Consider the following 18,161-nt stretch of genomic DNA (forward strand, 5'->3'; position numbering starts at 1 on the left):
GTCAAACACGGTAGCGTACACACACCATCTCACCATAAATACACACACACACACACACACACACACACACACACACACACACACACACACACACACACACACTTGCATGATTAAAACGGACAGGATTAGACAGGTGCAGGTGCTCAAATGAATTGTTTTGTGTTAAACCTGGCGAGTAAGTCAGCTGACACTGCTCTGTATTGCCATGCAAGTCATTCATTCTTTCCATTCCCCTTTCCCATGATGCATGGTGTATGCATGCACATGTGGCTGTGTTCGTGTGTGTGTGTGTGTGTGTGTGTGTGTGTGTGTGTGTGTGTGTGTGTGTGTGTGTGTGTGTGTGTGCCACTGTTCGTTGGCTAGTGTTGTGTGCACATCCTTGTGCTCTCTGAATCAGGCCATGGTGTGAGCAGCTGATGGTGACTGACTCAGTAATGTGAGAATGTCACCAGAGTCTGGGAACTGTGACTGTGCCTTTTGTCTGTCTGTCTGTCTGTCTGTCTGTCTGTCTGTCTGTCTGTCTGTCTGTCTGTCTCTTTCTCTCTCTCTCTCTCTCTCTCTCTCTTTCTCTTTCTCTTTCTCTCTCTCTCTCTCTCTCTCTCTCTCTCTCTCTCTCTCTCTCTCTCTCTCTCTCTCTCTCTCTCTCCTCTTTCTCTCTCCCTCTCGCCCTCCTTCTAGAAGTTCTCCTTCTATTCTATTCTATTCTATTCTAAATAATGTTGTATTCCACAGCTACAATGTTAGTACACACTGTACACTTTACAGCTGGCATTACTAAGAGGGCTTAATAATGCTGTGGGCTTTCATCTACATAGACACACTATACCTCTGCCTCAAATGTTTTCCACACAACCGTTGTGGTTGAATGGACACAATTAGCAACAGATGACTCATCCCATTTAAAGAGGGCTCTCCTTCGTTCCTTTTTTTAAATTTACAATGCAGGTCACAGGTCGTGGTTATGTAATAGGGGTAAATTACTCAGGCAGCCTCTCGGCACAAAGGAAAAAGACCCTGTTGGTTGTCATGGACAGGAAATGAATAGCACAAAGCACACTGTACATTATGTCACAGCCAGCCATGGCCCACGATAATGAGCTGATTAGAGCCATGGCAATAAGCACATATCTCAGGTGTCGCGATCTCCCTCTGTTTGTATTACTGTATGCCTGATTCATACTTGATTGTGCATGGGTGTCGAGCACCCAAAATAGCAGATAACACAACATCCCACCGCGATACTCTTCTCCCTTCTGGCTCCCAAACTATGGAATGAACTCCCCGTTGCAATTGGAACTGCAGACTCACTCCCAATCTTCTGCCGTAATCTGAAGACTCACCTCTTCAGACTCCACCTCAGCCCATAGCACTTGCCCTAGCCTTGACGATCTTGCCGGATTATGCAAAGGCTAAAATGTAACTTAGATAGCATGTTATGTAGACAGATGCTAGGTCATTGTTGACCTGGCATCCTATAGTGTGTATAGTTTCAATGTAGGCTGATATGATAGGTTCTTGGTTTACGTATGTATTAGTTATTATTAGATTATTGGTTTACTTATGTATTACTTTATTATTAGATTACTATTTCTATGAGTTTGTATTATTGATGTATTATGATGTATTATCTTGTGTCCTTGCTTACTGTAAATCGCTCTGGATTAAGAGCATCTGCTAAATGCCTAAACTGTAAACTGTAAGTATAATTCAACCGCCCTCTTTTTATTCTAGTCTTCACTCTTCATTCCATCCCATCTTCCTCCTCTTCTTCATTTATCAGACAGGCTAAAAGTCATTTTTGAGCAACAATACAACGTGTGTCGGCAGCATTAAACGTGACCACAATGGCAAGCATAGCAATCACTTTAAGTGTCTCAAAAACTAGAATGCCAGCTACCATCGGTCAGAGCACTGGAATGACTGGGAACTCCATGTGTGTTCCCACAGCAACGTACCAATCAGCTATCTTAAAAAAAGAGGGACGTGAGCTCTCGACCGACAGCAACTAACACTGAATTAAACATCCGAATGCATGATAATTAGATGTAATGTGTCCTACGTTCCATGAACGTTCATAAAGCAGCCATTTCTATATGGTCTATATATGCTCTCCTCACTCACAGTAAATCAGATGTAACTCTTCCGTCAGGACAACTTATGAACTTAACTGAATTAAAATATTATAATATAAAATGAGCAACACATTTATTTGGTTTGGCGATGAATAGATCTGCTTTTAGATATTCTGTGGGAGCACGCTACATCTCCCCTACCAAATAGGGCCCTTCCAAATAACATAAAACATACAAAACACATAAAAGTAAAACAGGTGGTAACTGGGGTGGAGGAGGGTGAGCAGCAATTTTAGAAGCAGCAGCCGCACAGACAATAGCAAGGCAGCAGCAAGCAATGAGCAATACAAACTTTAAATGGGGCTCTCTATTGGTGAATTGAGTATTGGTCGAGAATAGAAACTTGGAGCTGACACAGCAACTGCAAAGAGTGTCCTAACTCATTGAACTGCAAGGCTCATCTCTCTCTCTCTCACACGCGTGTGCGCGCACACACACACACACACACACAGTCAAAACACTCAAATGAGCGTAGCTCTGAAACTGAGAGAGAGAACACAAGGGTGTGTATTTGGGAATGTGAATAATGTATTGAATGTGTGAATGATAGATGTGATTGGGCCAGTATACAGAGGTGGCCTGCAATGAACAGCTTGCTCCATGCAGCTGCTTCTCGTTAGCCTCCAAATGCATGCTCGCACGGACACTCACACACAGCCACAACGAGCTCCTCTCACATATTTCTCTTTATCACACATACTGCAAGTAACTATGCAGCCGAAGCACAGAAGACCTCCACACAATACCCGGCTAACGGAAAGCAGGGCTAATTCATAGAGTACCAGAATGTAGGAGTTAGGAAGGGGGGAGGGGGGAATGGCAGGGCATGGCATTAACAGAGAGGAATCATGGGAGTGGATGCATCCAAGGCACGGCAAGGCAAGGGAAGGAACTAGCCTGCTACAGAGTCTCACTGTAGGGCCCCATGGAGTCGTTTCCATGGGAGTGCTTTTGCCCTCGCATCCAGGAGACACATTTCCTTATCGGTTGCCTGCAGAGAAACAAACACTGGCACCTCATATGAAGGGGAGTTTCCCTGTGTCTGTTTGAGCTGGGGAGAGAACCAACAGAAGCCTAATTGAATTTCAGAGAGAGAGAGGGAGATGGAGAGAGAGATAGAGTTAGAGAGAGGAAGAGAGAGAAAAGTGCAGCATTTACAGAGCTCTGCTGTACGTGTTGATTGCGGGAAGTACATGCTGTGTCAAATCCTTCTGTCCATGAATGCACAGCTACAACCTGGGGAACAAACATCTCAGTGTCTCACTGTGGAGAAGGCGTATTTGTTTCGGGTTTTGCTAAATGCATTTGTGTTTTGTTAGTACATCTTGCATATACACATGCTAGACATGCTGTAAATACTAGACATACATACAAGTATATTGAAAATGACAGCTCGGTTTGTATCGTTTTTCTTTCCTCATTTATTTACCCAGTAAGTTCCATGGAAATGCAAGGTCTCTTTTATAAGGGAGACAAAGTCTAGTTATAATTGTGTCAAGCATTTATGTTTTTAGTTTCTTTTGTTTGCTGTTCTTTTTCCACAAGGGAAACAAGCTTTGTTTTTTCTGTGACTTGATCCATGTTGGGGCTTTTAACGTGCATTGTTTTGCTTTTAAATTGATGCCAATAAAATACTCTATCTATTGTATCTAAAACACTCAAATCAGCGTAGCTCTGAAACACAGAGAGAGAGATAGAGAGAAAATCAGCGTAGCTCTGAAACACAGAGAGAGAGAGAGAGAGAGAGAGAGAGAGAGAGAGAGAGAGAGAGAGAGAGAGAGAGAGAGAGAGAGAGAGAGAGAGAGAGAGAGAGAGAGAGAGAGAGAGAGAGAGAGAGAGAGAGAGAGAGAGAGAGAGAGAGAGAGAGAGAGAGAGAGCGCAAAGGTGTGTATTTGGGAATGTGAATAATGAGTGAATGATAGATGTGATTGGGCCAGTACACAGAGGTGGCCAGCAATGAACATCTTGCTCCATGCAGCTGCTTCTCGTTAGCCTCCACATTGTGTACAGTAGGCTACACGATACCCAGGTAATACTGGGAGTCACTCTACAGAAAACAGTGACTCATGACACAGCAGTGGGCCCTACCTGTGTGGACAAGATGGTAATTGAAGAGAAGAAAAGGACCTGGCCCGAGATCAGTAACACTCTGGAGAGAGCTCAACAACCGCAGAATTCCGAGAGACAGACAGACATAAAGACAGAGTAGAACGAAAGATAGGCAGATAGAGTTGGAGAGAGGGTAGCCAAGGCCCCTGATGGAAGGCGATAAGGAGGGTTAAGAGGGGGAGAGAGAGAGAGAGAGAGAGAGAGAGACTCCTCACACATGGGCTCATCCCCTCAGCTCTGAAACAGGAAACAGGGTGAGAGAGAGAGAGAGAGAGAGAGAGAGAGAGAGAGACTCCTCACACATGGGCTCATCCCCTCAGCTCTGAAACAGGAAACAGGGTGAGAGAGAGAGAGAGAGAGAGGTAAAAGAGGAGAGAAGATCAACATGTTGAGACAGACAGAGCCCCCGAGACACAGACACCAGAGGGGCAGAGAATTATGGGAGTGCAAATTAAATTACACCGGAAGAGACAGCCAGGTCTGGACCTGCAGGAAACACTGCACATGGGGCTCTGTGTGTGTGTGTGTGTGTGTGTGTGTGTGTGTGTGTGTGTGTGTGTGTGTGTGTGTGTGTGTGTGTGTGTGTGCGTGCGCACGTTTTTGCGTGTGCGTGCGCACGTGCAAGTGTCACACGTTGTACGTGCGTGAAACATTGACGATCGAATGGAGATCAAAGGTTGTAAAGATCACACATGAGCATGATACCGAATCACGTGTGTGTGTGTGTGTGTGTGTGTGTGTGTGTGTGTGTGTGTGTGTGTGTGTGTGTGTGTGTGTGTGTGTGTGTGTGTGTGTGTGTGTGTGTGTGTGTGTGTGTGTGTGTGTGTGTGTGTGTATGAGAGAGAGAGACAGAGACAGTCACTTGATTTGACATGGCAGCAGATTTTTTTTTAACTCATCTGCTGCCACACCAAACAAGCAAAGCTCTGCTGAACTGGAACTGGAAGCATGTATGCCAATTTTAGGAAACCGGGAGTTGCACAGAGCCTAAACACTAGGTAAAGTGCGTGACAGTACACAGTCAAATCATGAGTGTTAATTTAACTCTGACATTGTACAGTAAGTACAAATGAACACCTAACAACATTGCAATCTACAGTTATGGCTCTTCATCAGTTCAAACCAGAACCAATTGTTACAGAACAGATCAACATGGAGTTCAAGTGTTCAGGCTTGACGGAGCAAAATACCTTACTGCACTGTTCTGTTGTAATGGCGCATCCGTATTTTTTGTTTGCTAGAATCACCATGAGACCTCTGTGACAGTGGCGTCTAGGTAGTACATGTCATCTTTATGGTGAATTCTATTTCGATGTCCTGTGTTTTATGATGTTATTGTAGTGAAAGATGACAAAATTTCCTTTATCGTAGTTCGCTCAGCATCTCTCATGGAGGGTATGGCATTAAAAGTGCTAAGGTTGTGTGTGTTTTCTCCTCTGAGTGTTTGGGGGGTGTGTGTGTGTGTGTGTGTGTGTGTGCGCGCGTTTTTGCGTGTGCGTGAGCACGTGCGAGTGTCACACGTTGTACGTGCGTGAAACATTGACGATCGAATGGAGATCAAAGGTTGTAAAGATCACACATGAGCATGATACCGAATCACGTGTGTGTGTGTGTGTGTGTGTGTGTGTGTGTGTGTGTGTGTGTGTGTGTGTGTGTGTGTGTGTGTGTGTGTGTGTGTGTGTGTGTGTGTGTGTGTGTGTGTGAGTGTGTGAGTGAGTGAGTGAGTGTGAGTGTGAGTGTGAGTGTGAGAGACAGAGACAGTCGCTTGATTTGACATGGCAGCAGATTTTAACCATGAACTCATCTGCTTCCACACCAAACAAGCAAAGCTCTGCTGAACTGGAACTGGAAGCATGTATGCCAATTTTAGGAAACCGGGAGTTGCACAGAGCCTAAACAGTAGGTAAAGTGCATGACAGTACACAGTCAAATCATGAGTGTTAATTTAACTCTGACATTGTACAGTAAGTACAAATGAACACCTAACAACATTGCAATCCACAGTTATGGCTCTTCATCAGTTCAAACCAGAACCATCAAAACCAGAAACAATTGTTACAGAACAGATCAACATGGAGTTCAAGTGTTCAGGCTTGAGGGAGCAAAATACCTTATATGCCAGTCCATTGTATACTGCATATCTGTGTAAAAATAAAGAATACATTTGTGTATGTGTATACAAGCTCAGCTAATCGTCTCAATGCGTACACAGTGGCACATATTGAAGCACCAACACAGTACAGGCCCGTCAGCTCACTGTCACCCTCCGCCATCCACCCTACATCACCTCACTTCCTCGATCCATCCTTACCCCTTAGGCTCTGCTCTTTTCTCTTCCACCTCTTCCTAACACCCGTGCATTAATCCTGCCACACATAACTCCATTATACCTTCCCTCGCCTTCCCTTCCTCTCTTCTCATCTTGTTACCTTCACTCTGCCTCCAGCAGAGCGATACTCAGAGGAGTGACGGCTTGGGATTCAAGGCCTGAAGTACTTGTGCTTTTTGCAAAAAGGTCACACTAACGCTGAGGCAGATTAGCAATTCTGATTGGGCTAAAGGGGCTAAAAATCTGCTGTAGCCCACTGCTGGCCCTTATTACATTAGCAGGGAGTAGGTGTGCACGTGTACAGTGCTGATTAGGTAGGCATGAGGAGGATCGGATGTAAATGGATGAGAGGAAACACACATGAGTATGTGTAGATACACTTACATCATTGCATATTCAAAATGCATGGGCAACCTCCCAACTGTGCGAATGTACAAACAAACGGGGAATGCAGGACTGTTGTGCATGTTTCAGCTGTGGGTGACACATGCCCATGTCCAAGTCCATCCTAAACCATATCCATAGATTCCATTAAGCTTCTTCCTGAATGTGGATCAGCGGGTCCATATTTGCTCCTGGTCAAGGTCAGTGCCATCATGCTCTCATCCTTATCACCGCACTGTTCTGTTGTAATGGCGCATCCGTATTTTTTGTTTGCTAGAATCACCATGAGACTTCTTTGACAGTGGCTTCTAGGTAGTACATGTCATCTTTATGGTGAATTCTATTTCGATGTCCTGTGTTCTATGATGTTATTGTAGTGAAAGATGACAAAATTGCCTTTATCGTAGTTCGCTCAGCATCTCTCATGGAGGGTATGGCATTAAAAGTGCTAAGGTTGTGTGTGTTTTCTCCTCTGAGTGTTTGGGGTTGAGGGTGGGGGGATGGGGTTTCCATAAATGTTAATGGTATGTATGACTATGTTTTTCTGCTGTAAAAACCCAATAAACACAATGTTAAAAAAGTGTTAATGTTTTGTCATTCAAGGATAGACAAGCCTATAAATAGTAATAATTGGTTATGATTTTGTTCTATCAATCGCCATGAAAGGGTTGGTGTCGGTGTTGAGGTTTTCAGTTATCATTGTCTTGTCTAAATTGTATGCTTCTTTGGACTCTTTAATCCTGAATTTCACTGTAGTGTTTTATTTGTAACTTATCAACCTTATATGTCATGTTGATATGACCAGTAAATACCCCTGCTCACCTTAACCTACACAACATAGAATGTCATTTTTGGGGCGGTGTAGCCGCCCCCTAAGTGAGTTTTGGACACCGACCAAAAGATTTGTATACCCCCTAACCCTTCCATTGTTAATGCAAATCGATACTTTTGCAAAGTCAGCCAATCACATTACAGCTAGTGTCATCACCACTAACTGTAATGTGATTGGCTGACTTTGCAAATTCAGGACTGTGATTGGCTAGCGAAACACACGACACATGGGCAGCCCTATGAATAGCAGTATGGACTTTAAAAAAAGTCATTTATCCTTTTTTTAAAGTGAGTCATGTTGTGATGACCACACACCGCCCACTTCACACTGGGTGTGATTTTTTAATATTAACTCCATTATAGTGGGGTTAAAAGAAAAAATATTCAGTGGAACAATATGCCATCCTGTCCTATGGCCTGGTTTCAACATCATGGCGCTGTCCATGGTTCTGACATGTGGGTAGCTAAGGCCTGCCATGGTTTCAGCACACTGGTGCTGTCCATGGTTCTGAAATGTGGGTATACCTACTGAGCAGAGAGGGAAGGCCTCGTTTGAACCAATGTCTCTGCTTAATATTACGTTTGTGCTTTTTATTTGTTCATTCAGCCACCTTTGGGCTCTGTAAAAGCAATGAACACTGTTGCGCTATGTGTGTGTGTGTGTGTGTGTTTATGTTTGTGTGTTTACTGAATGTAGGCCTGTGAATGTAGTGACGTCATGAAAAGCTTGCAATTTGCACAATTTGTGTCAGAATACCGACAGCTGTTGGCTTGCGCCAAAGCCTGTAGTTATCTCTATATTATGATTTGCAGTCTGCGGTACAGACTATGGTATGTTATGGAACAACAGGCGAGCCAGGAACAATGCAAAGCTTCTTGGCGGATTAGGTACAGAAATCACGGGCATGCTATTAGCGTTATTGGAATGCTATCACCTAAGGTTATAGTAGGCCTACACGCTGTATGCCTCTGTTATGAATACAAGCCTGGTCTGGACATCCACAGGGCAGTAGGACGATTCAATTTGACGAGCCCATACTCTTAAAGCCTCACACTGCACTCGCACTCACACTCACGCGCGCGCACGCACGTGCACGCATGCTCACACACACACACACACACACACACACACACACACACACACACACACACACACACACACACACACACACACACACACACACACACACACACACTGCGTTATGAAAGAGTAATTGATGCCATGGTGTATGCAAACTAGGCCATGTAAGCACTAAGGTGTACTACCTGAAGTGTGATGAACTCTTGCCCCTTAAAATATACCTCCATCATGACAGATAGGCCTATCGGTTGCCATGACGACTGTGAATCCACACACCCTCGTGTGTGTGTGTGTGTGTGTGTGTGTGTGTGTGTGTGTGTGTGTGTGTGTGTGTGTGTGTGTGTGTGTGTGTGTGTGAGTGTGTGAGTGTGTGAGTGAGTGAGTGAGTGAGTGAGTGAGTGTGATCCTACCTTACATTCCTCCATGCATGTCCTAACCGAATATGCATCCACCTCGTATTTGTGAACCATCAGTTCAAACTCCCGGTAATCCTCCTCTGCTCGCAGGTCAAGAATCTGATAAGCCCGAACGCACTTGATGCACCCCTGCTGATCAACCCCCGAAGCCATATCCAGGGTGCAGTTTATGACGTCAAGACTCCTAAACCCGTAAAACAAATCCAAAAGTGAGTAGGAATTACAAAAAGAAAGATACAAATCGCTCAGATTCACGTACGCCAACTGCGTCCCATCGCCCCCTCCACCGGAGAGGCCCATGGAGCACACGGTCTCTGCGTCCGTGAAAGTAAAGCAGTCTTTGGACAGGCTGTCGGGGTGACAGGTGTCCATTCGCCACAGTTTGGTAGAATTCCCTAGAAAAATAATATCTTGCTCTCTGGCGAGCCGGCGGGGGTCAGGTGATGGGATATGTTGGTGGAGGGAGTTTGAATACTCGCCCATGTCCGTAATCGCAAGCCCCTCGTCCGACCGTTTGTCTCGGGTTCGCGTCAATTTTGCCTCGGCGCAGAACCACAAATGATCAGAGAGTAGGACAGTGATAAACAGCAGAGAGGCCAGCGACAGTCGCCATCTCTGTGCCCGCTCTGACTCGGTGAATGGCTTCTCGTTCTCTCGGGGTGCAAACCAGAATTTCAAGCTGTCATCTTGCTGCAGACGCATCCAAGCACCCCTGGTCATATTTTAGGAAAGCGCAGCCCTGGCCGACTCCGCCGCGGGGGCTCCTCTGCCACAATACTCATTGACTTGGGGGTTATTTCTCTAACAGTGGGGTGCCGTGCCTCCGCCGGTCCAGGGCGCTCCTAGCTCGCGCCCACGGCAGTCGGTGCTATTCCGATCCAATTAACGCACCCGCACAGATTAAGCCTCTCGCTGCTGCCGCATCCCGGTTCTCCATGGCTCTCCGGGTGGAAACCGCGTTCTTTTTGACCGCATGCCTAGCGCCCCGCCGCGTCTCCGTTTCTCCCGGGTTTGTTGAGACCAGCTGTTGCGAGCCTCTCGGTGCTGATGCTGCCTGGGTGCCGCCGTCGCCCGTCGCTTTGCGGATTCAGCTAAAGAACAGCCACAAACCCTGTCAGTGCAGGAACCCTGCTGTGATTTCTGGTCCGTGTCTGGGCAGGATGCCTTGTTTCCTTTCTCCCGTTAGCAATTGTCATCTTGGACCTCTGTTAAGTTGCCGCCATGTTCGGCTTGAAACACTTTTTCGGGGAGCTGGGTCTGTTTGCGTCATCTCCATCGCTGCGATAGCTCCATCGGTTGCGCAGTGGCGAAGCAGCTTATTACCTACACACACACACACATACACACACACACGCGCGCGCGCACGCACGCAGGCAGTCAGTCAGGCACATGAAGCTAATGTCATTATGCTTGTCCACTCTGTTCCACGGTATCAAGTCTAAAATTATACTATCACAGTGAGGCATTTATAAGCACACACTTTTGATAGCCTACTGGCGACATCTTCCTTTTGGTGCATAGCCTCCGCGAGCCCATTCACAAGAATGCCAATGATAGTGTAGCGAAGACATTATTGTCTTTGTCATTCTCTTTGAGGCCAAATTAAGATGATATGAATGAAATGTGCTGGGCTGCATGACGGCTAAATATATATTTGGGCATAGCGTAATAATGAATGCGCAAACAGTGGTTTATGTTCACCGAGACTTTAATTCAGATGGACACCACGGGACCAGCACAGCACAACTGTGATGAAATCACGTTTTCTTCAGCATGTGGGATTTATTCTGAATCCAAGATGTAGGCTAAAGAGGCTAGTTATGCAGGCATGACAACGGCTGCAAAACATAGGGTTGTTAAGTGCAGGAAAACAGCTGCCAAACACGCGTGGAAGGTATAGGCTATGAGATTTGTGCATAATTGCTGAGCGCTATTTCTCACCCTCGTAGAGAACGGTGACATTAATTCTATTGTGTCCTTCGGTGCGTGCATGAGTGTGAATGAGAGAGTCAGTGTGTGTGTGTGTGTGTGTGTGTGTGTGTGTGTGTGTGTGTGTGTGTGTGTGTGTGTGTGTGTGTGTGTGTGTGTGTGTGTGTGTGTGTGTGTGTGTGTGTGTGTGTGCGCGCGTGCGTGCGTGCGTGCGTGTGTGTGAGAGAGAGAGAGAGGGAGGGGGGTATATTAGCTGTTGAGAGTAAATTACAGTATTATTTATCCACGTCTTTACAGCTGCTTAATCTTTGTCGGTGTAAATGGCTTGGAGTGCTACCAACGGGATGAGTGAATGCTAAACTACTTAATGTTAATGGACATGGATAAGACAAGAGATTATTACCTGATTAATTTGTGATTAAGACCGGGGGGAAGGCTCATATTCAAGCTGTTACACAATGTGTTGTGGAGAGAAAAGTGATAATATAAGATCATCCTAGGCACTGTGCCCTGTCAGAGATACATACAAATGACCAATACTAGTTACCATACTGTACTTAATGTAAATTATTTATAGATCAATTCACTATGCTTTCTGGAAATCAACAAAAGCACCAGACCTATACTTCTTTCCCCGCCAACACCCACACAGTTATTGAATGCCAAGTTGTCAAGCTTAACCACTTGAACCCTTGCATCCCTATAGGGGTTTGCTCACCAAACATAGCAGATACAGTTGTGACCTTAGATATATGCTGTTGTTGGTGAAGAGATTTGGTGAAGAGTGGACCAGTGTATCAATACAGTTGTAACCCAGGTCTGTTTCACTAAGAATCAAGCTGGATTAAGTGGTTAAACCAGAGCAGAGTATAGTGTAATCAACCGATAGGCATGTTTAAAAAGAAAACACATTATAAGGCTGACACACTATATCACGTGTGTGGAAGAAGCAGACATATCACTTTTTCGTTGCTTTGTCCCTGAACAAATTCAAACTCTCCCTCAGAGATTTTTTTAAATAATTGAAATCAACCCTTAGTTGATTTACATAATTGTAATTACATGATAATTACAGAAATGTAATCAACCCATAGGCATTTATTCAAAACACATAATAAGACAGGGGCACAGTGTCTACAGCTAAAGCATCCTTCGGTCTCTTGAAAGGCGCTATATAAATGAATACATTACATTGTTAATAAATACAAGTTGTTATTATTATTATTATTATTATTATTATTATTATTATTATTATTATTAAAAACATTTAAACCCTCTAGTCTTAGAAGAGAACCGTACTTGAGGTACAACAACTGACCGCTTTCTTCCATCTAGCTAAGTACACCAAATCTCTTCTCAAAAAAATTGACAAACTCACAATGTCCCCCCCCCCCCCCCACACACACACACACACACACTAATGCAGGAGTTTCACCTGAAGTAAACATAATCACTTTCTTCTTGTTTTGTCACTGAGCAAAAGCCAACTCTCCCTCAGAAAAAAATAAAATAATCAATTGACTTTACGTCTTTGTCACCTTGGATCGACAGATGATCACCCTGGTTTCACCTCTAATCGCCATGGCAACCAAAACTTCAGCAGGTGGTAGTTTGATAGGACCATACTCTCTGGTGGCCTAAAAAAGATGCTGCTATCGCAGTGATTCTCAATCTGTGGGCCATGACGGTATTGCAAGTGACGCCCCCAAATAATTGGCAAAACACTAAGATTGTATTGATAATATAACATTAATATTAAAAAAATGTATGTCCTGGTAATATTTCTTTAGAATGAATGAGGATGAGTTTTCATTGTGATATTCCCTAATCCAGGAAAGGCTGAGAACCACTGTGTTATGGTGAACATCTGTTGTGTGGTTGCTAGGGGCGCTGGTCCGCTCATCACTCATTGCCCTCACATATTATGTCACCGCCGGATGCTGTGATCATGCCGCTGAGGGATAGATGTCCTACTTCTGTTGTGATTGTCTAGTCTGCATTTACCATGTACGTCGCTCACATTTACACTGACTTTCTCTCTTCACTCGCCTTTCCATTTTCACTGTGTGTGTGTGTGTGTGTGTGTGTGTGTGTGTGTGTGTGTGTGTGTGTGTGTGTGTGTGTGTGTGTGTGTGTGTGTGTGTGTGTGTGTGTGTGTCTGTGCGTGCGTGCGTGCGTGCGTACGTGCGTGCGTGCGTGCGTGCGTGCGTGCGTGCGTGCGTGCGTGTGCACGTGCATGCTTGCTGATGTGCAAGTATGGGTTCTTTGTGTGCCTGCCTCTGTTGCTCTGTTGGAACTGGTATGTGGACATATGTGGACCAGACAAAGATTGCCACCTTTCCAGATCTGCAATATGATTGGACAATGCCGGACGCCTGATTTGAGGCACCTGGAAGGTGGCCAATCAGTAACATGAGTCTAGCACACTGTGGGATTGTCTGTGTCATGCCACACCCGTCAATTTCCCACCTGATATTTTTGTGTTTGTGTGTGTTTGTGTGCTTCTGTGAGAATATATGAGAGAGAGAGAGAGAGAGAGAGAGAGAGAGACAGAGAGAGACAGAGAGAGAGAGATCAGAGGCAAAGTGTTTGTTTGCGGGAAAGACAAAGAGAGAGAGAGAGGCAGAGAAAGATAGAGACGGACAGAAATAGTATTCCATGGCCTGTGAGGTGAATGCAGATTTCTGGCCTTCCAATCTGGAGCCATCACAGTATCAGTAAGGTCCTATCGACATGACTCATCCGCCATCCATCCATCCATCCATGTGTGTGTGTGTGTGTGTGTGTGTGTGTGTGTGTGTGTGTGTGTGTGTGTGTGTGTGTGTGTGTGCGTGTGTGTGCGTGTGCGTGTGTGTGTGTGTGTGTGTGACTGTGTGTGTGACTGCGTGTGTCTGAAAATAGGTTTCTCTGTGCATGTGTGCGCAGGATTGATTAATATCTTATTGTACAGAAAAGCTCTTTTGAAATCAAAGGTAATTCCCGCTGGCGAGGGCATTACCCTCTTTTTCTATTTTAGGTTTTTGAATCTCTGATTGTAGACAATGGGTATGCCATTCAATAACAATAATCTTGTTTTGTTTTTTTCTTTGTACTGTCTGGCTTGTTAAAAGGAGCTGAAACTATTTGTGTCACGCAGACTTTCCTTCAATAGTCTATCAACCATCTACGGTATGTCAAAATGTTATATTATTAAAAGCACATCAAATGCAATCAACTGGGAAGTTCTTTGGCTTTTTAAACTTCATTGACAAGACTCAGAGTCTAAAAGCCCCATTATCGGCCCCTGAGGCCACACTGCTCTTTACGCCCAAAACCAAAGTGGTTTGAATTCACAGACATTGCCATCCTTAGAGCCATGCACTCTCTTGCAGGGATAAAAGTGTAAAAAGAAAAAAAGAAGGGCGGCACTAGAGGAAAGGTCATGGGACCACCTCAAATGGTTAAGTTAAACTTTTAACACATTAAAGGTTTAAGCAAAGTTTCATGGGAACCTGCCCATTAGAGTTTGAGATATATTTTGTGAGAGTGGAGATTTAGACCTATAGTGCTAGAGAAAAGGCAATGGGGTCACCAAAATCAGTAAGGTTCAGCTTCTGGGGAGCATGAAGGCGCACAGCAAATGCCAGGGCAATCCAGCAACTAGTTTTCATATGGAGTATTGGATTCATTTACTTAATTAATTAAATCATGCAAATGACAAACGTTATTAAATAGCCCACATACTCTGAGAGTTTTGTCAGAGAGTTTCATCAGGTTGCCATGTCATTTACATTTTTTCATCCCCATGCACACCACCTGCTCAGCTTGGCATGTCTCTCTCTTCACTATGGAGGGTACCAAAGGGGCGAGAAAGGGAGGTGGCTTGACTCGGCCAAATCTGCAGAGGGTGTGGGTGGGGGGACTCAACTGCATGTAAGGCCATTTGCCAGTTTCTGTTGAGTCCACAACCTGTACACCTCCTACACAACTGTATCAGTGTGGACTGGACATAGACCTCTGTCATTATTTACTTATGTTGTTTTTCTGCACAACACGCCGTCTCCCTTCTCCACACTCACTTTATGTAGCTCAGCTTGATTTTCTCTATTGCTTCCATATGCTGACCTGTTAGCATGTCTTTCCTTTCTCTCTCTGCCTCTCTTTGTCTCTTTCTCTCCTCTCCCACTCAGCTGAACCTCTCCCTCCATCTCGCTCTCTATATCAGTCTCTCTCTCTCTCTCTCTCTCTCTCTCTCTCTCTCTCTCTCTCTCTCTCTCTCTCTCTCTCTATCAATCCTACTCCTTCCCACTCTGTACTATCATTGCCATAGCCTCAGAAGGCTAAGAAGGGAAGAAAATGGGAGGTGGAGTCAGGCTTGACAGCAGCCTCTCTGATTGGCTACTGAGGCCACCGCCCTCAGACCTTGATGTGCTGTCCATAGTAGATGTAAGGGAGTGACAGTGTAAAAGTGTGATTTAGGGTCAAGACAAGACAAGACAAGACAAGACAATAATATTCCCTAGGAACTTTGTCTTGGACACACAAATACAAATTACAAAATTACTTTGTGCTAACAGTACAAGCACAGACTGACACCAACCAACACATTGCACACTGCCCATTGTACAACACACCTGTAGTCATAGTAATAGTGTATCTAATTACGTGCAGTAAGAGGCAGTCTCATCAACATACACAAGCAATGCATTGTATGATATTATTACTCATGAGTAATATATTGCTTTTACAAACTGGGTGATATTATTACAGTTACTATGTCAAGCAGCATTGGTTGTTCTAAGTATTTACTCTGCACCATTAGAGCATGCTTGAACTTCTACGTTTTTTTGTGCTTTATCATGACATTGAAATTCTGGCTGCTAATATAGCATTTTAAATCTAATATGGCATTCTCCTCTAGTCCATTTACCCTCCCCTCTTCCATTTAATATTATGAAAAGTCCTTTTTCTTTGCTTCATTTGATGGTGTCTTGTGACCGTAATGTAAAAGTGAAACGAAAGGAGCATATACATTACTTTTGGCACATTAAACAAATATGGTAACAGAACATTCATTTTAAGCTAAAGACACATGTAATAATGTGTAATACATTCAAAGTTCCCCAGTACTGTCAGCTAAGGTCTGACACTCCCATGGAGGCTGTGAAATATCCTCTTTCTCACTCCAGTAGACCTCTGTGGTGATGACATCTAGGATTCCATTTGCTGGGGGCATGGGGGATCCATGCCTCTGCTTTTGATATCCCCCCTCTGGTCATTCATTTTTATGGGTGGTGGGAATAAGTTTTATCCCTGCTTCTGGTCAGACAGAATTAAATACATGCATTTCCTTTTGGGAAAAACACTGTATGATATATGTTCAATTGAAGAAATTATGTTAACCACATAAGAATTCTCAAAATCTCAGAAATAGCACAAATAGCAGATCAGATCTACAAACACGCCGCACTGTAACTAAATTATTTTCTTTTATCAATGGCAAAATTTAGGCCTGTTTGCCAATGCTTATGTTTGTACTTTAAGTACACTAGATAAAAAAAAAAAGGTTGAAACAGACTTAGATCTGGCATCCTTTATTTAACCACCAAAATGATGACACACTAGCAATCTGTATTCTGGTTCCCCTGTGCACCGCAAACCAGACCCCTGTGCACTCATGGCTGCCTACTAATGTATATCTGCCTTCTGGCTGTTATGGGAATTTCTGTATGAAATGCATACTAAAACACCACATTTGGTTTAAAAAGCAATACAATATAGCTCATATACTGCACAGGAGCGTGAATGATCTACCATCATTACAGACTCTGATATGAAGCATAAATGGTATGTGTGCTCATGCATATACAGGATGTGATTTTAAAGATGTGTTTTGTCGTGTGTGTGTGTGTGTGTGTGTGTGTGTGTGTGTGTGTGTGTGTGTGTGTGTGTGTGTGTGTGTGTGTGTGTGTGTGTGTGTGTGTGTGTGTGTGCGTGCGTGCGTGCGTGCGTGCGTGCGTGCGTGCGTGCGTGCGTTAAGTGGGTACGACAGGGCTGAACATGTATGTGTCCAATGTTGCCCCGCATGCATGCGTGTGTGCTTGTGTTCTGTGTGTGTGTGTGTGTGTGTGTGTGTGTGTGTGTGTGTGTGTGTGTGTGTGTGTATGAAGAGCATGTGCAAGTGAGGATCGGTGTAACAGAGAGGGTTCCACAACTGTTAGAGATGAGGGGATTAGTGAGCATCGTTCATTCAGTCAGCCCTGCATCCCCCTTCTGTTGTTCGTCCACCGATCGATTGGCTCAACCCATTCCCATTCCAGGAAACTCTCCCCAGCTTCTCACTAGTATCCAGTTCCAGCCAGCACAACCACCCATTCCCATATCTCTGATGCTTTCCCGACATACATTCCCATTCCCACAATGCAATTTGGATCTCTGTGTGCACCCCCACTGACTCCACCTTCAAAGGGGAAGTGCCTGTCAGGAGAGACAGCTCTTAACCTGCTATGGAAAGCTATAGAATATCAATAAGGGGATGGAAGGAATTTGATTTGTTTTTGTGAGGGTAATAAATCTGTCCTGAAGTAAAGTCATTGTTCTTATTGTTTCAAATGCACATAAAGTGCTGCAGATGTTAATGAAAAAAAGAAAAGGTTTGTGCTCTCAACTCATTTTTTGTCCCTGTGATGTTGAATTGTTAATGTGGCATTAAATCTACTGGACTAGTATTTGTATTATTCTACAATGGTCTTTTTGTTCATATGAAATTGCAGTGAATTGCATTATACATACAAGCCCTTAAACACTATATAAGACCTATACTTTGTTGTACGATGAATAGCAAAAATAGAATTGTTGCCTATATAATGCCTATAATGGCAAGCCCAAATGAGGGAGTCCAGTTTGAAAGTGGTTAATATCCAGTGTGTGTGTGTGTGTGTGTGTGTGTGTGTGTGTGTGTGTGTGTGTGT

At 44.2% G+C, this 18,161-nt stretch overlaps 2 protein-coding genes across 2 annotated transcripts in view; one reads left to right on the top strand and one right to left on the bottom strand.

Moving 5' to 3' along the window:
- Nucleotides 1-10,002, bottom strand: part of nalf1b (NALCN channel auxiliary factor 1b) — a gene marked incomplete at both ends in the record, with an annotated part of 86,115 nt that extends 76,113 nt beyond the window's left edge. Inside the window, one exon of the mRNA XM_084083979.1 lies at nt 9,277-10,002. Coding sequence (XP_083940105.1) covers nt 9,277-10,002 — 726 coding nt within the window. The remainder of the gene's footprint in view (nt 1-9,276) is intronic.
- The window catches only part of LOC311064178 (protein ABHD13-like), a 117,474-nt gene that overhangs the window by 75,979 nt on the left and 23,334 nt on the right, over nt 1-18,161 (top strand). The window lies entirely within an intron of this gene.

The sequence above is a fragment of the Gymnoscopelus microlampas genome (genome assembly GCF_963454915.1).
Source record: "Gymnoscopelus microlampas genome assembly, chromosome: 17".
NCBI lineage: Eukaryota > Metazoa > Chordata > Actinopteri > Myctophiformes > Myctophidae > Gymnoscopelus > Gymnoscopelus microlampas.